Here is a 27,850-nt window from a genome sequence, read left to right as displayed (position 1 = left end):
CAATCACAAGTATTAATAACAGAATAGACCAAGTGAAGGAAAGGATCTCAGAGTTTGAAGACTGTCTTTCTGAAATAAGACAGGCAGACAAGAATAGAGAAAAAAGAATGAAATAGAATGAACAAAACCTCTGAGAAATATTGGATTATGTAAACACACCAAATCTGACTGATTGGTGTACCTAAAAGATATGGGGAGAATGCAGCCAATGTGGAAAACATATTTCAGGATAACATCCATAAGAACTTCCCCAACTAGCTAGATGGGCCAACTTTCAAATTCAGGAAGTGCAGAGAACCCCAGTATGATACTCCACAAGAGGCTGGGCATTGTACCTCACGCCTATAATCCCAGCAATTTGGGAAGCCAAGGCGGGTGGATCACCTGAGATCAGGAGTTCGAGTCCAGCCAGACCAACATGGTGAAACCTTGTCTCTACTAAAAATACAAAATTAGCCAGGCATGGTGGCACATGCCTGTAATCCCAGCTGCTTGGGAGGCTGAGGCAGGAGAATCACTTGAACCTGGGATGTGGAGGTTGCAGTGAGCTGAGATCGTGCCATTGCACTCCAGCCTGGGCAACAAGAGTGAAACTCCATCTCAAAAAATAAATAAATAAGATACTCCACAAGATCATCCCCAAAACACATAATGACCACAATCTCCAAGGTTGAAATGAAAGAAACAATATTAAGCTCAGCTAGGGAGAAAGGTCAGCTCACCTACAAAGGGAAGCGTATCAGACTAACAGCAGACCTCTAAGTGGAAACCCTGTAAGCCACTCTGGGTTTGTAGGGGCCAATATTCAACATTCTTAAGGAAAGGAAATTCCAACCCAGAATTTCATATCCAGCCAAATTAAGCTTCATAAGCAAAGGAGAAATAAGATCCTTTTCAGACAAGCAAATGCTGAGGGAATCTCAGACCTGCCTTCCAAGAGCTCCTGAAGCACTAAATACAAAAAGCAAAGGCCGTTACAAGCCACTACAAAAAGACACCAAAATACACAGACCAGTAACACTATAAAGCAACCACGTAAGTCTGCAAAATAAACAGCTAACATCATGATGACAGGATCAAATCCACACATATTAATACTAACCTCAAATGTAAATGGGCTAAATGCCCCAATTAAAAGACACAGAGCAGAGTGGCAAGCTGGATAAAGAACTAAGATCCATTGGTATACTGTCTTCAAGAGATCCATCTCACAAGCAATAACACACATAGGCTCAAAATGAAGGGATGGAGGAAAACCTACCAAGTAAAAGGAAGACAGAAAAAAGCAGGGGTTGCAATCATAGTTCTGACAAAACAGACTTTAAACCAATAAAGATCCAAAAAAGACAAAAAAGAAGGACATTACATAATGGTAAAAGGTTCAATTCAATAAGAAGGCCTGACTCTCCTAAATATATATGCGCCCAACACAGGAGCACCCAGATTCATAAAGCAAGTTCTTAAGAGACCTTCAGAGAGATGTAGCCTCCCACATATTAATAGTGGGAGACTTTAACACCCCACTGACAGTATTAGACATATCATCAAGACAGAAAGTTAACAAAGATATTCAGGACCTGAACTCAGCTCTATATCAAATGGACCTGATAGATATCTACAAATCTCTCCACCCCAAAAAACAGAATAAACATTATTTTCATTGCTACATGGCACTTACTCTAAAATCGATCCCATAATCAGAAGTAAAACACTCCTTGGCAAATGCAAAAGCACTGGAATCATAACAAGCCGTCTCTTGGACCACAGTGCAATCAAATTAGAATTCAAGATTAAGAAATTCACTCAAAGCCATACAATTACATGGAAATTGAATAACCTGCTCCTGAATGACTTTTGGGTAAGTAATGAAATTAAGGCAGAAATCAAGAAGTTCTTTGAAACTAATGAGAACAAAGATACAACATGCCAGAATCTTTGGGATTTAGGTAAGGCAGTGTTAAGAGGGGAATTTATAGCACTAAATGCCCACATAGAAAAATTAGAACGATCTCAAGTTAACAACTTAACACCAAAACTAAAAGAACTAGAGAACCAAGAGCAAACAAATCCCAAAGCTAGCAGAAGACAAGAAATAACCAAAATCAGAGTTGAACTGAAGGAAATACACACAAAAAATTCAAAAGATCAATGAAACCAGGAGCTGCTTTTTGGAAAAAAAAAATTAATAAAATAGATGACTAGTCAGACTAATAAAGAAGAAAGGGGAGAAGATTCAAATCAACACAATTAGAAATAAGGGGGCTATTACCACTGACCCCACAGAGAGAAAAACCATCAGAGAATATTATAAATACCTTTATCCACATAAACTAGAAAGTCTAGAAGAAACTGATAAATTCCTGGACACATACACCATCCCAGGACTGAACCAGGAGGAAACTGAATCCCTAAACAGACCAATAACAAGTTCTAAAATTGAGGCAGTAATAAATAGCCTACCAACCAAAAAAAGCCCAGGACCACACAGATTCACAGCTGAATTCTACCAGATGTACAAAGAAGAGCTGGAACCATTCCTACTAAAACTATTCCAAAAAATTAAAGAGGAGGGACTCCTCCCTACCTCATTCTACAAGGCCAGAATCACTGTGATACCAAAACCTGGCAGTGTTTGATACCACAAAAAAGGAAAACGTCAGGCCAATATCCTTGATGAACGTCAATGCAAAAATCCTCAACAAAGTACTAGCAAACTGAATACAGTAGCACGTCAAAAAGCTTATCCACCACAATCAAGTTGGCTTCATCCCTGGGACGCAAGGCTGGTTCAATATATGCAAATCAATAAATGTGATTCATCACATAAACAGAACTAAAGACAAGAACCACATGATTATATCAACAGATGCAGAAAAGGCTGTCAATTAAAATCAGCATCCCTTCATGTTAAAAACTCTTAATAAACTAGGCATTGAAGGAACATACCTTAAATAATAAGAGCCATATATGACAAATCCACTGCCAATATATGGAATGGGCAAAAGCTAGAAGCATTCCTGTGATGGTTAATATTCAGTGTCAACTTGATTGGATTGAGGGATGCAGCATATTGTTCCTGGGTGTGTCTATGAGGATGTTGCCAAAGGAGATTAACATTTAAGTCAGTGGACTGGGAGAGGCAGACCTACTTTCAATCTGGGTGGGTACCATCTAATCAGCTGCCAGCATGGCTAGAATGAAGCAGGCAGAAGAAAGTGGAATGAGCAGACTTGCTGAGTCTTCTGGCCTTCCTTTTTCTCCTATGCTGGATGCTTCCTGCTCTCGAACTTCAGACTCCAAGTTCTTCAGTTTTTAGACTCTCGAACTTACACCAGTGATTTGCCAGGGACTCTTGGGCCTTCAGCTGCAGATTGAAGGATGCATTGTCAGCTTCCCTACTTTTGAGGTTTGGGGACTTAGATTTGCTTCCGTGCTCCTCAGTTGCAGACGGCCTATTGTGGGACTTCACCTTGTGATCATGTGAGTCAATTCTCCTAATAAACTCCTCTTCATATATTCATATATCCTATTAGTTCTGTCCCTTTAGAGAACTCTGACTAATACAATTCCCCTTGAAAACTGGCACAAGACAAGGATGCCCTCTCTCACTACTTGTATTCAACATAGTATAGGAAGTTCTGGCCAGTGAAATCAGGCAAGAGAAAAAAAGTAAAAGGGCATCCAAATAAGAAGAGAGGAAGTCAAACTATCCCTGTTTGCAGATGACATGATCCTGTATCTAGAAAACCCCACTGCCTCAGCCCAAAAGCTTCTTAAGCTGATAAGCAACTTCAGCAAAGTCTCAGGATATAAAATTAATGTGCAAAAATTGCTAGCACTCCTATACACCAACAAAACTCAAGCAGAAAGCCAAATCACGAACAAACTCTCATTCACAATTGCCGCAAAAAGAATAAAGTATCTAGGAATACAGCGGAGGTGAAAGATCTTGATAAGGAGAACTACAAACTACTGCCCAAAAATCAGAGATGACACAAACAAATGGAAAAACATTCCATGCGCATGGACTGGAAGAATCAATATTGCTAAAACGGCCATACTGCCCAAAGCAATTTACAGATTCAATGCTATTCCCATTAAACTACCATTGACATTCTTCACAGAACTAGAAAAAAGTATTTTAAAATTCATATGGAACCAAAAAGAGCCTGAATAGCCAAGGCAATCCTAAGCAAAACAAACAAACAAAAAAACAAAGCTGGAGGCATCACACTATCCAACTTCAAACTATACCACAGAGCTATGGTAACCAAAACAGCATAGTACTGATACAAGAACAGACACATAGACCAATGAAACAGAATAGAGAGCCCAGAAATAAGACTGCACACCTACACCTATCTGATCAACAAACCTGACAAAAACAAGCAATGGGGAAAGAATTTCTTATTCAATAAATGGTGCTGGGATAACTGGCTAGCCATATACCCATATGCAGAAAATTGAAACTGGACCACTTCCTTACACCACACACAAAAATTAACTCAAGATGGATTTAAGACTTAAATGTAAAACCCCAAACTACAAAATCCTGGAAGACAACTTAGGCAGTACCGCTGAGGATATAGGAATGGGCAAAGATTTCATGAGAAGACACCAATTTTCAAAACAAAATTTGCAATTTTGCTGCAATTGCAACAAAAGCAAAAATGGACAAATGGGATATAAACAACTTTTGCACAGCAAAAGAAACAATCAACAAAGTCAACAGACAACCTACAGACTAGAAGATAATTTTTACAAACTATGCATCTGACAAAGGTCTAATATTCAGCATCTGTAAGAAACTTAAACAAATTTATAAGAAAATAAAATAAACAACCCCATTAAAAAGTAGGCAAAAGACATGAACAGACACTCCTCAAAAGAAGACATACATGTGGTCAACGATCATAAAATAAAAAGCTCAGCCGGGCATAGTGTCTCACGCCTGCAATCCCAACACTTTGGTAGGCCGAGGCAGGCGGATCATAAGGTCAGGAGATCGAGACCATCCTGGCTAACACAGTGAAACCCTGTATCTACTAAAAATACAAAAATTAGCCAGACGTGGTGGTGGGTGCCTGTAGTCCCAGCTACTTGGGAGGCTGAAGCAGGAGAATGGCATGAACCTGGGAGGCGGAGCTTGCAGTGAGCTGAGACTGTGCCACTTCACTCCAGCCTGGGCGACAGAGACTCCGTCTCAAAAAACAACAACAACAACAACAACAAAGTTCATTACTGATCATTAAAGAAATGCAAATCACACCATCTCACACTAGTCAGAATGGCTATTATTAAAAAGTCAAAAAATAACAAGACGCTGGCAAGGTTGCAGTTGCAGAGAAAAAGGAATGCTATACATTGTTGGTAGGAGCGAAAATTGGTTCAATCATTGAAGAAAACAGTGTGGAGATTTCTCAAAGACCTAAACATAGAAATACCATTTGATCTAGCAATCCCATTCCTGGGTATAAACCCAGAAGAATATAAATCTTTCTACTATAAAGACACATGCATGTGTATGTTTATTGCAGCACTATTCACAATAGCAAAGACATGGAATCAACCTGAATGTTCATCAGTGATAGACTGCATAAAGAAAACATGTTAGATATACACCATGGAATACATGCAGCCATTAAAAAGAACAAGATCATGCCTTTGCAGGGACATGGATGGAGCCAGAAGCCATTATCCTTAGCAAACTAACACAGGAACAGAAAACCAAACACCAAATGTTCTCACTTATAAGTGGGAGCTAAATTATGAGAACACATGGATACCTAGAAAGGAACAACACACACTGGAGCCTACTGGAGGGTGGAGGGAGAGGATCAGGAAAAATAACTAATGGGTACCAGGCTTAATACTTGGGTGATAAAATAATCTGCACATCAAAATCTCTGGACACACATTTACCTATGTAACAAACCTGCATATGTACCCCAAACTTAAAATAAAAGTTTTTTTAAAAATAAAGTTATTTATGTATAATTAAGAATTTTTTTCTAGAAAAGAGCTTCCTTTTAAAATAACTCAACATGAACTATATATCTATAAAAGGTTTTAAGCAATATATCCTCAGTTTTAATGTAGAGTAGAAGTTAATTCTAAGTTTAGAAAAATCAACTGCTAGGCAGGTGTCAGCAAAGTATAGCCTGCAAGCCAAGTTCAGCCCACCACGTTTTACATTTTTTAATGCTTGCAGAAACATCAAAAGACGAACAATATTTCATGACATGAAAATCATAGAGAATTCAAAATTTCAGTGTCTAGAAATAAGGTTGACTGGAATACAGACACACATTTGTTTACATATTATCTGTGGCTGCTTCTGTGCTACAACATCAGAGTTGAGTAGTTGTAACCAACTAAGTGGCCCATAAAAAACCTAAAATATTTACCATCTGGACCTTTAAAGAAGAAGTTTGCCAACCTCTGTGCCAGGGCTACCATTAAGTATAATCCCTTTAGTGAAAAATATATATATTGATGCAAAAACACTTTCATATTATTTAAAATAAAAATCATTACTGATTATTATACTTTTAACTAATGATTATCATGTATTCTAGAGTCTATGAACACACACCAGTGGGCATAAGACCGTGCTGAACAAGTATAATGGCATAATGCACACTATTGTCACCATCAGAAAAAAAACTCTAAATAACAATCTGCCCTACTGATGAGTCTATAAAATAGCATTTTCAGTTCTCTTGTAAGGCTGGAAAAAAAAATACTTCAATTGAATACAAATCATTAAAAAAATTCCAAGGTAGTAAAGAGGTTGGAGAAACTGTTATATGTTTTCTAAAGCTTACTGGTTTTGCTTAAGTTTATCAAATTCATCAATTGATATAAGAATGTAATAGAACTTAAAAACTGAATGTATTATAATAAATATCACCTAGTCTATTTACTGTCAGGTGACACTAGTCTCTAATAAAGACAAAACGACCTCTTTTAGCTTCAATTTCAATGACCATTTAATGAATCTGTGTTTTATGCAGATATATAAACATAACTACTGAAATAAGCTTGTATATTTATAATTGTATAATAACCAGATACTTGAAATGTCCTGTTGGGATGATGAGTGATGCCACTACTATTTGTTATGCATCCTGTAAAGGTTACAGCCGGAAATGCTCAACGTGACTGCTTATTTGTAAAATCGTACCTAATTTCCCAACTACTACATACAAAGGAAATGACCAGCTGAAGTTTGCATTAATATGAAGTCATTACTTCGTTGTTTTTGTTAACTTCAAAACAGTCTGAAACTGAACCATTATCCAATTATAAATTACATAATTTTGCCACTGCTAGTGATATTTATGTGGTGAAATCTGTATCAGTTCTCATTATAATGTAAACATTGTTTGAAATGAATTTAGCAAGATAACTGGACCGTTTACACCTTATGATCCTAGCATTCTTTCATCAATGTTCATTTGCATTCTCATCAGTATGCATGGGATTTTCACTGAACTTTAATATTCCTATTATAATATAACCCACTATAATAAGATTAAAGGTGAGTATGCAAATTAAAGCACCCATTAATCACTTAAAAAGACTAGAAGAATCAAGCAAGAAAATATTTCATGAAGCATACATTTTTCAAATCTCCATACGTGCTAAAAATGGCAAATACACCTTTAGAAACGTTGTCAGCAGAGGCTAAAGTAAATGAAATATTCTATCACCAGATCCAGTAGGTAACCATTCAGAATCAAAATTATGGAAAGGTTATCAATAGTCTGCATCCAAAAGATATTACATTAGAAATATGTGCTTACTTCACTTACGGAAGAGACTGTAATAAAGCCTCATCTTTAAAAAAATAATCTTTGCTAGTTCTGAGTGTTGACACTTCATAAAGGACTATAAAAATAAGAGATTCACAGTTTTCACTGTGAAAATCCTTCAAAGGATATATTAAGAAACAAATCATTTTCCAATTATTGACTTTTAAGGATATCTTAGGGATATCATTAAATTAAGTTGGCATCTTTAAGTTGCAAATTTTGTGGTGCTCATAGCTATTACTGTCTTTTTTCTTAATCAACTTTATTGAGGTATAATTTACAAAATACTGTGAGCCATTTCATGTGTGCAATTCCACAGCTTCTAACAGAAATGTTTACAATCCTGTGATTAGCACCACAATCAATAGACAGAACATTTCCATCACCTATAAAAGTTCCCCAGTCTGTTTACATGGAAACACCCACCTTACCCTACCCATAGTCCCCAGGCAATGAGTGATATTCTTAAGGTAGCCTATACAATCACCAACCCCTGGTATCCATACATTTGTATTATCTCTTCTCCTTCAGTGAGGGTAGGACCCATGACTTCTAATTATAAGAACATGGCAAAGGTGATGGGATATATGTGCTCATGTGATTACATTATATAAGATTATGGTGCTTATCTTGGCTGGAGTATTCTTCCACCTGGCTGGCTGTAAGGAAAATGTGGCCATATTGGGAAACACCACTGGCAAGAAATTGCCAGTGACCTCTAGGACTCAGTGTGGTCTTTGGCCAACAACTAGCAAAAATGCGAAGCTCTCAGTCTTACAACTGCAACGGACTGAATGCTGCCAACAACCACACAAGTGGGATGGTAGAGTTTTTCCTAATCAAGTCTCTAGATGAGAACCCAGCCTTGGGGTGATTACAGCTTAGTGAAACCCTTAACTAAAGAACCTAGCTAGGCTGTGCTTGGGCTCCTGATGCACAGAAACTGTAAGATAATAAATGTGTCTTATTTTAAGTTATTATTATTGTGGTAATGTTGACATACAGCAATAAAAACAAACACAATGAGCATATCAGCAGTTCATTATTTTTTATTGATGTGTAGTATTCCTTTGCATGGAAGTATGACAATTTGTTTATCCTCTCACTTGTTGGATATTTTAGTGGTTTTCAGTTTTTGGCTATTATGAATGAAGCTGCTGGGAAAATTCGGGTACAAGAATTTGGTTGGACTTATGTATTTATGCCTCTGGGTGAATACTTAGCCTTAGAATGTCCAGGTTGTAGGATAAGTGTATGTTTAAACTGTTAAAGAACTAATAAACTGTTTTCCAAAGTAGTAGTAACATTTTACACTCTAGTCAGAAATACATGAAAATTTCAGGTACTTTACATCTTCATGAATGTATTGTCAGTTTTGTTGGTATTGTCAATTTTTAAAATTTTAGTCAGTCTAGTTGTATGTAGTGGTACTTCACTGTTGTTTTAATTAGCATCCCTTGATGACTACTGATTTTACGTATTGTCTTAGACTGCTTCAGCTGCCATAACAAATCACCACAGACTGGGTGGCTTAAACAACAGAAATTTATTTTCTCACAGTTCTGGAGGCTGGAAGTCTGAGATCAAGGTGCCAGTATAATCGGATTCTTTCTGGGGCCTCTTCTCATGGCTTGTAGGCAGCCATCTTCTCAATGTGTACCCACATGACTTCTTTTTTTGTGCATGCTCAGGGAGAGAGTACAGCTCTCTGGTGCCTCTTCTCCTAAGGGCACTAATATCATCATTAAGGTCTCACCCTCATGACCTCATCTAACTCTAATTACCTCCCAAAGGTCCCATATTTCTAAATACCATCATATTTAGAGTTAGGGCTTGAACACATGAATGGGGTAGAAGAGTGTGCGGGAACCACAAACATTTAGTCCACACCATAAATCCTCTTTGGTAAAGTGTCTGTTTATACCTTTTGCCCATTTTAAAATTAATGTTTCTCTTACTGAGGTGTGAGAGTCCTTTACATATTCTGAATACAAATTCGATGTTAGACATGTATGGCAAATTTTCCTCCTTGTCTATGGCTTGTATTTTCCTTTGCTCTAATAAATCTGTTAAAAATAAGAATCTGTAAAATTTTAGTGAAGTCCAATTTATCATTTTTTTTAAAACTGTGTTTTAGGGTCCTATCTAATAGCTTTTTGAGTACTCATAATTGAAAGATTTTTGTTCATCTTTTTCTTCTAAAAGTTTATTAGTTTTAGCTTTATATTTAGGTCTGTGATAAATCCCAAGTTAAATTTCTTGGGGGATTATATAAGATAATGTTCAAGGTTTGTATTTTTCCATATGGAAATTCAGTTGTTCAACACAAGCTATTGGAAAGAATTTTCTTTGCTATTGAAAAATCAATTGACCATATAAGTGTGAGAAAATTTCTAGATATTCAGGTTGGTTCCATTAATTTTATAACTATCCTTACATAAGTACCAAACCACCTTGATAAATGTAGGTTTATATTAAGTTAAATTCTCCATTCTTGTTCTTTCTCAAAAAAAGTTTTGAGTATTCTAGGTTCTCTGTATGTTAATACAAAATTTAAAATCAGCATATCAATTCCAAAAAGGCTGCTAGTATTTTGATTGGAGGGCACTGAATTTACAGATCATTTTGAAGGGAAATAATATCTTTTAAGTATTAACTCTTCTGATCTATGAAAATTGTACATCTCTCTATTTAAGTCTTCTTTAATTTTTCTCAGTAATATTTTATATTTTTCTTTTCTTCCTTTCTTTTTTTTTTTTAAGAGACAGGATCTTGCTGTGTCACCCAGGCTGGAGAGCTGTGGAGTGATTACAGCTCACTATAACCTCAAACTTCTGGGCTCAAGTGATTCTCCCATCTCAGGCTCTCGAGTAGGCTGGGAAGACTACAGGTGCACACCACCATGCCTGGCTAAAGCGTTTACTTTTTGTAGAGACAAGGTGTAGCTATGTTGTCCAGGTTGGACTGCAAGTCCTGGCCTCAACTGATCTTCCCACTTTAGCCTCCCAAAGTACTAGCATTGTAGCCGTGAGCCACCTCACCTGGCTGATATTTTATGTTTTTCAGTGTAAAGGTCTTGGATTTATTTTTGCACATTTATCCCTAAATCTTCAAGTTTTTAGTAGTATTTTAAGTAATATAATTTAAAATTTTACTTAGGAATTGTTTGGTATTATTATGTAGATATATAATTGATTTTATATTCCCCTGTATCTTGAAAAGTTACAAAATTCACTTAATTTTTACATACTTTTTGTAGATTGTCTACATGTTTCTTATCTGTATTCATCACCTGTTACATCTTACATCACCTGTTTCTTATCTGTATTCATTTCATTTATTTTTATTGATTTATTGCATTGACAAGGATTTTCCAAGATGATGTGAAATGTAAATAGTCAAAGAAGATATCCTTGTCTTGTTCCCAATCTTAGGGGGACAGTGTTCTTTCACCATTGAATGTGAGGTAAACTATAAATTTTTTTTCCCCCTCCTTAATGCCCTTTATGCTTCTTTTCTATTTTAAGTTTGTGGAGAATTTTTAATCATAAATGTATATTGAATTTTTATCAATTCTTTTCTGTACCAACTGGAATTAACTCATGATATTTCTCCTTTTTGTTATTATGCTGAATATAAATTGATTTTCAAATGTTAAACCAATCTGTATTAGTGGGATAAACTCCACATGGTCGTGGTATACTGCCCTTTTTATATATTGCTGGATTCAGGTTGCTAATATTTTGTTAGTGATTTCTATATCTATGTTTATGTAGGATATTGGTTTGTAGAATCTCTTTATTGTTCCTGTCGGGTTAATATCAGGTGAAACAGGGCCTGATAAAATGAGTACAGAAGTATTCCTATCTCCTACATTTCTGGAAAGAATATGTGGCCCATCCTGGTGAATGTTCCATGAGCACATGGAAAAAAATGTGCATTTTACAATTGCTCAGTGGAGTGTCCTATGTCAATTGGGTCATGTTGTTTGATGTAGCTGTCTTCTATGTCATTCTGACAATTTCTGCTTTTTGTGTGGCATTTCTAGACCATTTAAATTTACTGTACCTACTTACATAGGTTTAAATCTACAGATATTTGTATGCCTACATTCATAGCAGCATTATTCACAATAATCAAAAGGGGGAAGCAACTCCAGTGTCCATCATTTGATGAAGAGATAAACAACATGTGGTATCTATATATACAATGGAATATTATTCAGCCCAAAAAAAGGAATGAAATTCTGATATATCCTATAACATGGATGAACCATGAAGACATTATGCTGAGGGAAATAAATAAGCCAGACATAAAAAGGGCAAATACTGTATGGATCAACTTCTATGACGTACTTAGAGTAGTCAGATTCATAGTGACAAAAAGTAGAATGGTGGTTGCCAAAGACTGGGAAAAAGGAGGAAATGGAGAGTTGTTTTTCAATGGGCATGAAGTTCAGTTTGGGAAGATGAAAAAAGTTCTGATGATGAATGTTGCTGATAGTTGCAAACAGTGAATGTACCTACAGTCACTGAACTGTATACTCAAAAATGGCTAAAATGGAAATTTTTATGTTATGTATACTTTACCGCAATGAAAAGACAGGATAATTTAAAAATAAAATCAATCAATGTAATAAATCATATTAACAGAATGAAAGAAAATAATCATAAAAATAATCTCAATAAATGAAGAAAAGACATTTGACAAAATCCAACAGCATTCATGATAAAAACTACCAGCAACCTAGGAATAGAAGAGAGCTTTTTAATCTGACAGCAGGCATCTAAAAAACCTTACAGCGAATATCACACCTAATAGTGAAAAACTGAATGCTTTCCCCCTAAGATCAAGAACAAGGCAAAGTTGTTCACTTTTACCAGTTCTACTCATCATTATTGTGGAGGTTCCTTGCCAGTGCAGTAAGGCAAGAAAAAACAAAGGCTTACACATGAGAATAGAAGAAACAGAAAGAAAAGACTGTTTATGCAGACAACCACAAGAAGTTTACAGTAAAGATGATACAATTGATAAGTGAGTTTAACAATGTCACTTAAAGTACACAGTTGATATATAAAATCAATTGTATTACTATGTATTATCAATGAATAATTTGAAATTGATATTTTAAAAAAACTAGCAACAGCACCAAAAAAAAAAATCAAGAAACACTTAGGTATTAATTTAATAAAACATGTGCAAGATCTATAGTTGAAACTACAGACCAGAGGGGTAGCTCACACCTGTAATCCCGGCACTTTGGGAGGCTGAGGTGGGCAGATCACTTGAGGTCAGGAGTTCGAGACCAGCCCGGCCAACATGGTGAAATCCCATCTCCACTAAAAATAGAAAATTAGCTGGGCGTAATGGTGTGTGCTTGTAATCCCAGCTACTCATGAGGCTGAGGGAGGAGAATTGCTTGAACCCAGGAGGCAGAGGTTGCAGTAAGCAACAAAAATAAACAATAGGGAATGAAAAACCTATTCAATAAATGGTGCTGGGATAACCGGCTAGCCATACATAGACAAATGAAAGTTGACCCCTACCTTTCACCATATACAAAAATTAACTCAAGATGGTTTAAAGACTTAAATGTAAGACATCAAAGTATAATATCCAGAATCTATAAGAAACTTTAATAAATCAAAAAGAAAAAAACACCACCATTAAAAAGTAGGCAAAGGGCATGAACAGACACTTCTCAAAAGATATACACGTGGCCAACAAACATAAAAAAATACTCAAGATCACTAATCATCTGAGAAATGCAAATCAAAACCACAATCAGATACTATCTCACACCAGTCAGAATGGCTATTATTAAAAGTCAAAAAATAACAGATGTTGGTGAAGTTGCAAAGAAATGGGAACACTTATACACTGTTGGTGGGACTATAAATTAGTTCAGTCTATGTGGATAGCATTTTGGCGATTCTCAAAGAACTACTAATAAAAATAGAACTATCACTTGACCTAGCAATTCCATTACTGAGTATATACCCAAAGAAAACGAAATCGTTCTACCACAAAGACACATGCATTTGCATGGTTATTGCAGCACTATTCACAATAGCAAATACATGGAATCAACTTAGATACCCATCAATTGTAGATTGGATAAAGAAACTGTGGTACATATACACCATGGACTAGTATGCAGTCATAAGAAAGGATGAAGTAATGTCTTTTGCAGCAACATGGATGCATCTGGAGAACATAATCCAAAGTGAATTAATGTAGAAACAGAAAACCAAATACTTCATGTTCTCCCTAATAAGTGAGAGCTAAATACTGAGTATACATGAACATAAAAATGGGAACAACAGAAACGAGGGAGGGTACCATGCTCACTATTTGGGTGACAGGTTCAGTTGAAGCCCAAACCTCAGAATCATGCGATATATCCATGTAAGAAACATGCACATGTAACTCCTGAATCTAAAATTTAAAAAAGAAAGAAAGAAAAGTAAAGTGTACTTGTAGGCATGGTGGTGTGTGTCTGTAGTCCCAACTACTTAAGAGGCTGAGGCTGGAGGATTGCTTGAGGCCAGGAGTTTGAGACCAGCGTGGGCCACATAGCAAGATCCCCATCTCTAAAAAATAAAGTATACACGTGCATTCTTGGCTTCTATTTCTTCCCCAAGAATGATGAATTCTATTTGCATGATCTCAGTAACTTCATTCTAGGTCCTTGCAGCCTAAAGCAACAGCTCCATCAATACTTATACTCATGCACATTTTTTTTCGCCTGTGAATCATTGTTTTTATTAAGTGGGTCATTTACTGTTGAGGCTATATCTTCTCCAGTTTATCTTTGCTTTGGGGACTAACAAAAATTAAGAAGTATGGTCTTTCTGTCATAAGTGAAGACATGCTAAAAACATTTTTAACATCCATTTGGCAGTGCAGTGCCCTTCATACTTTGTTCCTTCAGCCATGCTTTCTGTTGGCTTTCCAATAACGTATGCTGATGAAGAAATATATTTTTAGTTCCTTGCTAGATTGTTGTTTATTTCTGTTAAAGTTTTTACTACAGGCATTTTTATCACAACAGGAAGAACAAACGATTCCCAATGGTATGTAAGTTTTTGCTTTTGCTATTAAGAAACCTCAGAAAAGATTTCAAAACATTTATCATTAAATTTAAAGAAACTTTGGAAAGTCCTGGATTGAATATGATACAACTTTAAATATCTCTGGAAAAATTACAGAGGTTTGTCTGGGCATTTGATCTTTACATTTGATCTGTTACTTGGGATAACTTCATATTATATAACTTAGTATCTCAAGACTAATCTATGGTGAGGTTCTTCATTTAAAGAGTTTCTTCATTTAAAGAGATTGGGGCAAATCCATGTTTCAAACAGTCTTCTGGATTAAGTCAAATCCTGAGACTGGGAAAAGGGTCAGTTCTGACACTTTTTTATTATATCTCCTGCTTGTATCATTATTACTATATTCATTCAGTAATTTATTTTTCCAAGATGGCTACATTATTCTTTTACAGCTTTATTGAGGTATAATTGATGTACAATAAACTGCACACAAAGTGTAAAAACATTATACAGGCCCTAACTAACCATGACAAAAATTTTGGGAAAAAAGTTGGCAGACTCAAAATGATTTATTTCAAGACTTGTTACAAAGCCTCAGTAATCAAGATAATCAGCACTAGCAAAAGGATAAATAAGTAACTCCATGGATAGAAAAATGCAGAAATAGACACATCTGTAGTCAATTGATGTCTGACAAAGTTGCTCAGGCAATTCAATGGAAAAAGTAGTGTTCATTTAAAAAAACGGTGGTGGAAAATTAGATTGCCATATAAAACATGAAATTGATACCTACACAAAAATTAATTCAAAATGTATCATAGACTTTAATGTAAAACTCAAAACTGTAGAACCCCAAACTTCTAGAAGAAATCACAGGAGAAAATATTCTTGACCTCAGGTTAGGCAAAGATTTCTTTCATACAACATTGAAACCATGATATATAAAAGCAAAAACATTGATAAACTGGAATTCATTATAATTAAGAATGTGTACTCTTTGAAAGGCACTGTCAAGAGAGTGAAAAGACAAGGCACAGACTGTGAAAAAATATTTGCTAATCACATTTCTGATAAAGGACTTGTATCTATGATACATAGGAAATTCTCAAAACTAAGTAATTTTTTTAATTAAAAAAATTCTGGGCAAAAAGATATAAATAACAGTACACCAAAGAAGATATACAGATGGCAAATAAGTTCATGAAAAGATGCTCTAGGTCATTAGTCATTAGAAAAATAAAAATTAAAACCACAATGAGATATCAAAACCAGTTAGAATGGCTTAAATGTAATGAAACTGACAACAGCAATGGCTGGAGAAGATGATGAACAACTTGAACTCTCATACACTACTAATGAGAATGCAAAATGGTACAGCCACATTGCAAAATATCTTGACAATTTTTTATAAAATCAAATTTACACTTAAATACAAAATGGTACAGCCACATTGAAAAATATCTTGGCAGTTTTTCATAAACTCGAACCTATACTTAAAATAAAACCTATCAATCCTGCCCAAGGATTTATTTGAAAGAAAATTTCTGTTCACAGATTTGTACATGAATGTATATATGAATTAATATAGCAACTTCACTGATAATTGCTATAAAGTAGAAAGGACTCAAATGTCTTTCAACTAGTTAATGCAAAAAGATATATCAATATGACAGAATTCTAGTCAGCAATAAAAAGGAATAAACTTACTGATTCATGCAAGTACACAAGCAAATCTCAAATGTATTAAGTTATCTTTTAAAAAAAGTTGCCTTTTGCTTTGAGTCAAGATGGAGCAACAAGGACAAATTACATAAAATAACAATCTTCAAAACAATGGACATTGAATAATGTAACACGGTGGTCTCAGAGAATGTTAAATAAACGAAGGCTGCCCTCACAATTGCCCCAGCTTACCGCTTTGAGTTTCGGTTGTGCCCCAGGGAGGGAATCCTGTCAAAACCCAGCAGGCTATACACATTAAGAAGATGGAGCTGGGAGTCTAGGGAGACCAAGGTCACGTAAGTTCACAGTTCAGAGTACCAGTTGGGTGACAGCTACATAGAGAACAAACCCTACAAGATTGGCAGAGGGCCCCATTAAGGAAAGGAAGTTCTGCAACTTTATAAAGGCATCTATGAGAAAAATCTACAAACAACATATTTAATGGTGAAAGACTGAATGCTAAGGTCAGAAACAATGCAAGAATATCCTCTCTAATCTTTTCTATTCAAGTGTACTGGAGATTCAACCAAATTGCTCTGGAAGTCCAGAGATTCTGCGTTGCAATGTGAGTCGATTTCAGATACTTCTTGAGTCATGAATCATAGAGCATTAGAGATAGATCGAGGCTTAAAGGGTTTGAACTCAGCATTTTAGTTTTACAGATGAAAAATAGGGAGGTAAATCCCTTTGCCAAAACGACCAAGGTAGTAAATGACCATTGCAGAACATGGATGTAATGTAGGTCTTGATGCTAGAACAGGGATAGCACCATCTCGATCTATTATTTTATGAAGCTTACTTTGAAAATTCTTGATGAACTTCTGTGGCCTGAGAAAGACATGTTGAATAATTATGAACAATTATTAATCTTAAAAGCAATAAAAGTGGGTATGATATTTTAAACTGAGATATTAATTATGAACACTGTTAATGATAGACAGGTATGGTCTAATATACCTAAAAAGTAATTTTTACCTAACTCTCTTCTGAGCTTTTAATCTTCTGTTTTAATGAGTACATGTGATAAGTAAAGCTTAACTGGATCAGGGCCTTTCTGCCTCTTCCAACTATATTCTGCTTTGCATGTATTTTAGGGTTCTCATAAAAAATGTGTATTACCGTTAACAGGAAACAAGCTTAAACTTACCAAAAACAAGAAAAATAACAAAAATGAAAGATAAATACAACAATCTGAATTATAGACAAATATGAGAGCCTCTACATAAGAACTACAAATAATGCCATGAATTAAACTTACAAGGTTCACTGAAACTTTGTAACATTGCCCAGTAGTTAGTGCTATACTATCTCCCACAGCTGAATCTTTGCCCAAGAATCTTCTATGTTTTCTTTTTTCTTGTGAGACGGGGTCTCACTCTGTCACCCAGGCTGGAGTGCAATGGCACGATCTCAGCTCACTACAATCTCTGTCTCCCAGGCTTAAGCAATCCTTCCACCTCAGCCTCCCGAGTAGCTGGGACTACAAGTATGTGCCACCACACCTGGCTAATTTTTTGTATTTTTGGTAGAGACGGGGTTTCACACGTCATATAGGCTGGTCTAGAACTCCTGGACTCAAGTTACCTGCCTGCCTCAACCTCCCAAATTATAGGCGTGAGCCACTGTACCTGATCGAATCTTCTATATATTTGAAAAAAACTGATCTGGTCTGCTGTTCCACGTCTTTCTTCTTAAAACAGACTATTTTCAGCAAGTCAGCAGACTCCCCAAAATGCCTTTTCCTTAAACATACTTACATAACATACTTTCAATTTGAAATGCATTCATTCAACAAATGTTGATTGAGCTTATATTTACTTAATATAAACTATTGAGCTAGGCCCTGAGAATACAAAAATGAATAAGGTAAGGATTCTTTTCTAAAAAATCTTCTAGTTAGGGTGGAGGATGCAGATAAGTAAACAAGGAACCCCCCATAGTGTGTTAAGTGTCATGATTGGAAGAGGTCCAAAGTAAGATGAAAACAAAAAAAAAAGGAACATCTCACCTATCACTGGGGGTAAGGGGCCAGGTCAGAAAAAGCTTACAAAGGGAATCAATGTCCACTCCAAAACTTGAGTAATAAATAGGAGTTAGCCAAATTATAAATGATGTAGGCAGTATAATATAATATTGAGTAAAAATTTGGAAGCAGATAATTTGGGTTCAAATCTGAGTTCTAGTTGCTATTGATACTTAGGAAGTTACTTAAATCACTCTTCTTCATTAGGAAGAATTAGAAGAGAATTTACACAATTTCTCACTACACATCTACCCATCTACCTGCATATATGCCCAGACTCTTTTTCTGCTATTACTATTGATGACTTTTCCTTTTGTTCAAAGGCCAATTCTTCCACCTGTTTACTAGATCCTGCCTCATCTTGTCTTCTCAAGGACTTCCTCTTTCCTGTAATTTTTCTTTCTGACTGGATGTTTCCCATCACTATTACAAAATTCTCTTCTGTCTTTAAAACAAAAGAAAATATTTATTGACTCCATTTTCCTCTCCAACTACTGCTTCATCATTCTCCTTTTCTTTACAGATAAACTCCTCATAAACACTGCCTATTCTCAGTCTCTCCAAATCCTCCCTTGCTATACTTTTTTTCCTATCATGCATTTGCTCCTACCACTCTACAGAACTATTTTTGTCAGACGTCCCTGTTCTTAAAGCAGAGTTAATTTTCAGTCCTCATTTGATATTTTGATTACTTCTTCCTCCTTGCTATTTGGCTTCTAGTACATGACACGTTTCTTTTTTTCCCCTACTTTACTGGCAGCTCCTTTTTGGTCTCCATTGTCTCTAAACTTTGGAGCAGCCTAAGGGTCACTGTTTGAATTTCCCATTTTGTATTTACACTCATTCTGTGTGTGATCTCTTCAGTCTCATTGCTTTATATACCATTTATTTGCTGACAACTCCCAAATTATATCTCTAGTACAGATATGTCCACTAAATTCGTGGCTCATATACAATTTAACATCTCTACTTGGATGTCTAATAGGCATCTCAAACTTAGCATGTCCAAAATTGATTTCATTTTTCCACCCCTAACTTGCTCCTTTCACCGTCCTGCACACGTCAGTTAACAGCAACTCCTTTTTCCAGGTGAGGACAAAACAGCTTAAGAGTAATTACTGTCTGCTTTCCTCTCATGTTCCATATCCAGTATGTCATCAAATCCTGTTGGTCCTACTTTTACCATAGATCTGGAATGCAACTTCTTCTTTCCACTCCCACTGTTACTCTGGCCCAAGTCACAATTAAACTCTTGCCTAAATTATGACAAGAACTTTCTGACTCCATATTTTGCCTATGTTCCCCTAAGTCTATTTGCAATGCAGCTGCCATAGTGATCCTGTTAAATATACCGCAGAATATATGACTACTCTTTTCAAAACCCTACAATGGCTTCCAGTCTCACTAAGAGTAAAAGCCAGAGTCTTTAAAATGGCCTACAAGGCCCCACAGATAGACAATCCTGTTAACTCTCTAACCTTATCTATTAATTTCTCTCTCCTTCTATCCCAATCACACTGGCTTCCTTGCTGTTCTTTAAACATCTGAGCATGTTCCTGCCTCAGGGCTTTTGTACTTGCTCTCCAGTATTGCTCCTCAGCTAGTTAGCTGCATGACTAGCTCCTTCTGTTTTCATTCGGAAGTCATCGCAGTAAAGTCTTTTCTGAACACTATTTAAAACTGCAAAACGGCTGGGCGCCATGGCTCACACCTGTAATCCCAGCCCTTTGGGAGGCCGAGGCGGGTAGATCATGAAGTCAGGAGATGGAGACCATCCTGGCTAACACGGTGAAACCCCGTCTCTACTAAAAAATACAAAAACACAATTAGTCAGGTGTGGTGGTGGGCACCTGTAGTCCCAGCTACTCGGGAGGCTGAGGCAGGAGAATGGCGTGAACCCGGGAGGCGGAGCTTGCAGTGAGCTGAGATCACGCCACTGCACTCCAGCCTGGGCGACAGAGCGAGGCTCCGTCTCAAAAAACAAAACAAACAAACAAACAAACCAAAAAACTGCAAAACCTTCCCCAACACTCCCTATGCCCTTTCCCTGCTTTATTATCTGGGGCCATTAACATACAATATAGTACGGTTATTTATCCGGTGTATTGTCTTTCTCCCACCTTAGAACATAAGCTCTATGAATGTAGAGGTCCTTAATAGATACCTACTAAATAAATGAAGAAAAAGGTCACATTGTTTAATCTACACTGTGGGAGAATATGCAACATGCAGGTCCCAGTATTCTAATAATTGATAAATATAATATTCATCTGAACCCGAAAATACTTAATTTACTTTTTCATGGTGTTGAGCTATTATTTTTCACATTTAATTGATGTGTACCACCATAAAAATAATTTTTGTTTAGTGTTTGATTGATACATTTGTTTTAAACATGTGTCCCGTGGGAGAGTTATGCCAAATTACTAGATCAGGACAGCCATAAACAGATTAGAACTTCATTCAAACTCTCTGAAAGTCTCAAAGGCTGAAAAATGAATCATTACCTACTCATTTATTTATAACTTATTTCTATAAACATCTTAATTCTATACTATTATTGGAAAAAATGATAAAAACAAACTAACTCTAAGAAGGTGCACGCATTATCCAAGAATTGTAAATGTAGTTTATAACACTGGAGAGTCTGCTAAAATAAGAAAGCTCAATTACCCCTCCTAGAAGTTGCCAATTTATATTCTGTATTTCTTCAAAAAACCTTTGGTATCTACTTATTTTTGTGGTTTTTTAAAATCATAGTTCTAGTATCTTCATAGCTAGTAAGTAGAAATGGAAAAATATTTTTACTGAAATGATGTTTACATTCACATGCTGGCATAAAAGTAACATAATGCCTATAGCTAACACATGTAAGATATCATACTATGCCAACCAAGAAGCAATGAGCCTACTGTTTACCCGTGTATGAAGCTATATAACCCAGGCAACTTAACTAATCTTTTTAGGCCTTACGTACTCCATCTATTAAATGGGTGATATAGTTTGGCTCTGTGTCCCTACTCAAATCTCATTTCTAATTGTAATCCCCACGTGTAGAAGGAGGGACGTGATTAGATCATGGGGGCGGTTTCCCCCATGCTGTTCTTGTGAAGTGAGTGAGTTCTCATGAGATCTGATGGCTTTGTAAGTATTTGGAAGTTCCTCCTTCATTATTGTCTCTCCCGCTGCCACGCAAAGAAGGTGCTTGCCTCCCCTTTGCCTTCTGCCATGATTGTAAGTTTCCTGAGGCCTCCCCAGCCATGCAGAACTGTGAGCCAATTAAGCCTTTTTCCTTTATAAATTACCCAGTTTCAGGTATTTCTTTCTTTTTTTTTTTTTTTTTTTGAGACGGAGTTTTGCTCTTGTTGCCCAAGCCAGAGTGCAATGGCGCAATCTCAGTTCACTGCAACCTCCACCTCTCAGGTTCAGGCAATTCTCCTGCCTCATCCTCCTGAGTAGCTGGGATTACAGGCCTGTGTCACCACACCTGGCTAATTTTTTGAATTTTTTGTTTTTTTTCTGAGATGGAGTCTTGCTCTGTCACCAGGCTGGAGTGCAGTGACGTGATCTCAGCTCATTGCAACCTCTGCTTCCCAGGTTCAAGTGATTCTCCTGCCTCAGCCTCCCGAGTAGCTGGGACTACAGGCATGTGCCACCATGCCCAGCTAATTTTTGTATTTTTAGTAGAGACAGGGTTTCACCATGTTGGCCAGGATGGTCTTGATCTCTTGACCTCATGATCCGCCTGCCTTGTCCTCTCAAAGTGCTGAGATTACAGACGTGAGCCACCACACCTGGCCTAATTTTTTGTATTTTCAGTAGAAACAGGGTTTCACCATGTTAGCCAGGCTGGTCTCGAACTCCTGACCTCAGATGATCTTCCTGCTTCGGCCTCCCAAAATGCTGGGATTACAGGCGTGAGCCACCACTCCCGGCCTCGGGTATTTCTTTATAGCAGTGTGAAAATGACCTAATACACTGGGTTAATTACAGTGTCTACCTTATGGGATTTTGTGATAATTAAACACAGTGATGGTAAAGTAATGGCATAGTATCAGGCATGCAGGTAAATACTTGATATGTGTTAAGCGATATACACAATAAAGGTATTGAGGTTTCAGTTAAGGCTCTTTTAGTTGCACATACCAAAAGCTAACTCAAGCTAGATTTCATGTATTCAATACATACTGATTAAGTACCTACTAGGTGCCTTACGATGTGCCAGGCACTATGCTAGGAACTGGTAAGCAAAAAAACGGAAATACATAACATGGTTATCAGGTGCCATTTTGAACTCAGTCTTGCAGCTGAACTTCACTCAGAGAGAAACTGAACTGGGAACCAGAAAGCTGTTGGAAAACTAGGAAATATTCTGTCTATGTACTTCTCATTGTGAACTAGTTTCCATTTTCTTCTCAGTAAATCAGCTTTTTCTGCAATATCACCTTTTCTAAAATCAATTAGCTTTTTTATGCAATAAAACTTTGATGGTAGACTGAAGGTGACCACTAACAAGGTACTAAGTTCATATGTTACTGTTAGACCCACACCGAGAGACCAACTGCTGCTGTTTGTCTCCCTTTGATCTTTTATTTTAATTTCAAAGTCTTAGGAAAGAGATCAAGCATCCATCCTTGTCTTCACAGGAGGTCAGTTAACATAGAGTTATTGTGAGTTGAAAAAATACTCCAAATGGTATCTGCAGCAAGTATCATGCATAATTTATAAAAGAAAAAATTAAAAGTTTAAATTACTTTGCAAATTCATGTGTGTAGTGAGTGCCAGAAACAGGATTCAAATCCTAACACTGTGCAAGTGCTGGGTCACTACATGAAAGTGAGTGCCTGCTTAAATTTTGCATCTTAGGATTTTGGCTTGCCTCACCTTAGTGCCAGCTCTACTAATGCTTAATAGTTCTTTTTGCTGTACATGCATCTGCTTACTAAAATTCGGCACCTTTACAACTTCCAAAGAAATGCAATGTTAAAAAAACAGTTTCAAACATTCAGAGACTAAAACTTTTTTGCAAAGAGATACAGTATATAATTATATATGCTCTTATTGAGTTTGTATATTGTTATACAATTTACCTCCCAGGAGATTCCACTAAAAGCAGAAACTTACCTTCCCATTCTGTTGGAATATCCCCTATTTCATAGTCTACTTCTTTTTTATTTGCTCCTTCTACAATTCTCTTCTCTCGAATAGTTTGTCCTACAAGACAAAAGTCATTAATACATTTTTAAACGAACCTATGATACAGTAGTTACTACAATTAATCTTTTAATATTGCATAACCCCTTATATGGTTGAAGAATTAAATTAACAGGAAAAAGAGAATAGATTTCATTTTGAATTAGGCATATTACAAAAGGCAAATTCTAAACTACTGCAAAAATTTATAATTATTTACCACAGCGTACAAAAATTAATGGTAGGCCAGCTGCAGTGGCTCAAGCCTGTAATCCCAGCAATTTGGGAGGCCAAGCCAGGGGGATCCCCCGAGCTCAGGAGTTCGAGATCAACCTCGGCAACATGGTGAAACCCCATCTCTACTAAAATACAAAAAATTAGCCAGGCATGGTGGCACACACCTGTAGTCCCAGCTACTCTACTCAGGAGGCTGAAGCACGAGAATTGCTTGAGCCCGGGAGGCAGAGGCTTCAGTGAACCGAGATCGCGCCACTGCACTCCAGCTCGGGCTACAGAGTGAGACTCCATCTCAAAAAATAAATAAATAAATCTAGATTTAATGTACAGAAAAAGAGCAAAAAAATTAATCCTATAGAGCACTAATGGCCAATAAAAAATATTTTAATAATCAACAGCAAGTTCAACTCCTTCTGACTTACATGGATATCTTACAGGTAGCAATGGCTGCTGCAATCACCCAAGAAAATCGATATTCATGGCTGTTACCAAGTATGTAACGAACCACAAGACCCTGCAACCACCCTGTCCCTAATACACTGGCAAACCCAAGGGAACCAAGCCATAGGTTGAATTCTGTGGCCCATGTTAATCACTGGCTCTTTAGGGAATTTAAAAGAAGAATAACAAAACTGGTCATTGGTTTGGTTATGGCTATGGTAGACTGAAGGTGAGCACTTACAAGCTTCTAAGTTCATATGTTACTGTTAGAGCCACATTGAGAGACCAACTGCTGCTGTTTTGTCTTCCTTTGATCTTTTATCTTAATTTCAAAGTCTATGGTTCTTCAGATGAGAGATAAATATCTGGAGTGGAATAGCAGCAATGCAGAAACATGAAAGCAGAGAGAACAGTAAAATAAAAGTTGGTGAGAATTCAAGAATGTAATGAGAATGCCTATTGCTTATATCTCTCAATAAAAGTTGATTAGTGCATACTTTAAGTTTATACAGGAGGCATAAAACTATTTGTTATTTTCTTCTGTTTTCAGAAAGTCTTCATTATATCTTTCAAAACAGCTTTGTCAAAATGGTTGCTTCAAAACATGTTTCTTTCTCATTGAAACTTTGAGCCTGGGGAAACCAGGTAGGCTTTCTACTTCCTACTATTTAACAAGTGTGCCTGCCTACTCCGGGGAATGTGAGCTGAGACAGAGAAGTCATCAGTGAGGAATGATAAAGGGAGCAGCATGGCTTAACAGTGATCAGACCAGCCAGGGAGAGAAATTTGGACCTTACAAAATAGTCCTTTCTCTTACCACTCCTAAGCCAGTCTTACACTATGCTAAATATACTGACTTACATAATTAAATAAATCAAACTTGATGCCTACAAATCTCTCTCCTACACTACCTGAGATTCTATTAACTATAAATTCCTTTAAGTGTGGACAGGAAACTCCTGGGAGTGACTGTACAGGAGAAAGAAAGACATAAAAGGAAAGCCTGAGAAGACTCAATGGCTGGTTTTATTTCTTCCATCTTAGTAATATTAAGTGAAAGGCTGGGAGTTCATAGACAACCCATTAACGGCTAATAAACCTTAAGTATGTGGTCAGGAAGTTCTGCATTTCATTATGAGGTCATTTAATTAGGCTGATTTCATCCTAATGCAGAGGTTCCCCAAGTTCTACAAAGAGGAGTTACCTTTTGCTTATCTTATCCAGTAAATTTACAGTAGGACAAAGGACTGATAGTAAAAGTTGTAGGAAGAAGGATTAGGGTACAAGGAGCATACAACAATGACAACTGCATTTCTCTCATAGTAGAGGCTCAATATATGTACACATATTTTTACTAAAACGCTATTTACATTCACATATAAATACATCATAACAAATTACTATAAATTTAGTATTTATAATTTAGCATCATTAAAGTATGCTTATATGACAATTTTCAAAATGTGTTAGTCAAATACCTATGTCTTCCAATAGTCCTTATCTAATTACTGAAATGTAAGAATGACTTTTTGGAGTAACAGTTATAGAGAGGAAAACTATTGTCTAAAATAAAAATGCAAATACATGGGATCCTCAAAGTACATGTGTGGTCTATAAGTTTTTAAATGTAATCAATAAAGTTTAGCACATGGGGAGAGGATAGACAGGTCTATAGTTCTCAGTAGCAGTACTAAATGCATATATATTACAGGCATATCTGCAACAAAAAAATTAACTTTCTATTCCTACTCTTAGGTCTATCAACTTCATGTAAGGTCTCCCAAGGATTAAAAAAATCAAAAGTTATACCTATTTGTTTGTGTGTATGCATGTGTGTATGGAAACACAGGAAGAGTAATTAATTAGCTAGTTTAATTTCAGGACAATCACCGAATAAACCTTTGGTTAATAGGTGAAATAAATATTTTTTTTAAAAAGTATACATCTTTTAGTAATATAAAATAAAGCTATTAGCTTATTAAATAAATTCTTTGTAAACAGATACGTTTATTTCCTCAATAAATTACTGTAAAACTACTCCCTTTTTTTGGAATAAATACTACTTGTTCAATTTTTATGAATTGGGAATGGAATTTATGCCTCCCACTGAGTAAGGAATTATGTACAAACTGTACACTTACTTATACTAATATGCTTTCATGCAATATTTGTAAAGACAACTCTATTTATCATAGCAAAAAAATGTCTATCCTAGTGAATAGAGCAAGTTTAAGTACCTGCTCAAGTGTCAAAATTTTAGGATCTAATTTACATTTAAAAATTAACTTGGTAACAAAAACATTTAATACAATATATGTATAGGTTCAATAAGTACTAATACAACAAAAATAATTGACATTGGTGGACTCAATGAGTATTATTAAGCAAAAGAGTACATAGTTGTTTTATTTAATACTAAACAATATTATATTTAATTGAAACACAGATTTGAATTCAGGAAGGTAGTAATGGTCAACAATCTATGGATTTAAAGACTGTAGATATAACAGTATATTTTTCTAAACTTTAAAAACTTTAAAGCTGGTTGCTGTTGTGCTAATTGCCCTAGGAGGATGGCAGATTTCCTACTTCTTTGTTTAGAAATATATGGAGGTCATTTAGTTTTTAAGAAAAGAAAGAAAGGAAGGAAGATAAAAAAATAAAAGGTGAGATCCCGAGGCATATTGTAGATGACAGGGATTTAGGTAAAAGACAGATTTCACCTGTTCTACTGAGCTTCTGGGATAACGTATGAGCATCCTGGACACAGACATGGGAAGGAGCCTCTAGAGCAGAATCCCAAACTTCAGCCTTTCAAGTACCATCTTTGCAATTTTTGCATACTTTAGAGTACTATATCCTAATATTTTTCTTTACAATAATTTGCATTTTTCTTCAATACTTATTTTTACCTTACTCTAAAAAATATTCATGTAATCACTGACTTAATGTGCTAGTTGTGTTTTTTGCTCACCCATAAAAATAGATTTAAAAAATTTAAAGGGTTGTCTCTGTGTCATCTAAAATCATCTTATAGACCACACTTGGGAAACCACACTGCAGACCACATTGGTTTGTAGAGACAGGCCCAGCCACACATACGGTGATACAGGGCATAGAAACCAATATAACCAGTAGGAAATTCCTATGGACAGGGAATGGCTGTTGAATATCGAAGTCTTGGATTATGTTTATCCTTGATTTCAAAAAATCCTGTAATTCACAACAATGTTTTGTTAGGTTTGAAGGAAGAAGGGAGAGGTCCTAGATTTCCAGAAAGAGTCAGGGAAAAGAAAAAAAAAGCACTAATATTTATGGCATGTTTACCATGTGCCAGACATTGAACTAAGTTTTAGCTCTGC

The 27,850-nt window shown here is 36.2% G+C and overlaps 1 protein-coding gene and 1 long non-coding RNA gene across 3 annotated transcripts in view; both read right to left on the bottom strand.

The window, feature by feature from the left end:
* The window catches only part of NDUFAF2 (NADH:ubiquinone oxidoreductase complex assembly factor 2), a 197,579-nt gene that overhangs the window by 60,109 nt on the left and 109,620 nt on the right, over window positions 1-27,850 (bottom strand). The window contains exon 2 of one of the 2 annotated variants that reach the window (NM_001266244.1): window positions 23,742-23,831. The exons of the other annotated variant lie outside the window; for it this stretch is intronic. Within the exon in view, the coding sequence (NP_001253173.1) occupies window positions 23,742-23,831 (90 nt within the window). The remainder of the gene's footprint in view (window positions 1-23,741; window positions 23,832-27,850) is intronic. 2 annotated transcript variants of the gene reach the window in all.
* Window positions 24,729-27,850, bottom strand: part of LOC114678794 (uncharacterized) — a 97,413-nt gene continuing 94,291 nt past the window's right edge. The window contains exon 3 of the long non-coding RNA XR_013418358.1: window positions 24,729-24,853. This is a non-coding gene — a long non-coding RNA (uncharacterized LOC114678794). The remainder of the gene's footprint in view (window positions 24,854-27,850) is intronic.

The sequence above is a fragment of the Macaca mulatta genome, chromosome 6 (genome assembly GCF_049350105.2).
Source record: "Macaca mulatta isolate MMU2019108-1 chromosome 6, T2T-MMU8v2.0, whole genome shotgun sequence".
Taxonomy (NCBI): Eukaryota; Metazoa; Chordata; class Mammalia; order Primates; family Cercopithecidae; genus Macaca; species Macaca mulatta.
The sequence above is the reverse complement of the archived record's forward strand: the minus strand, read 5'-3'. Positions and strand labels throughout refer to the sequence as shown.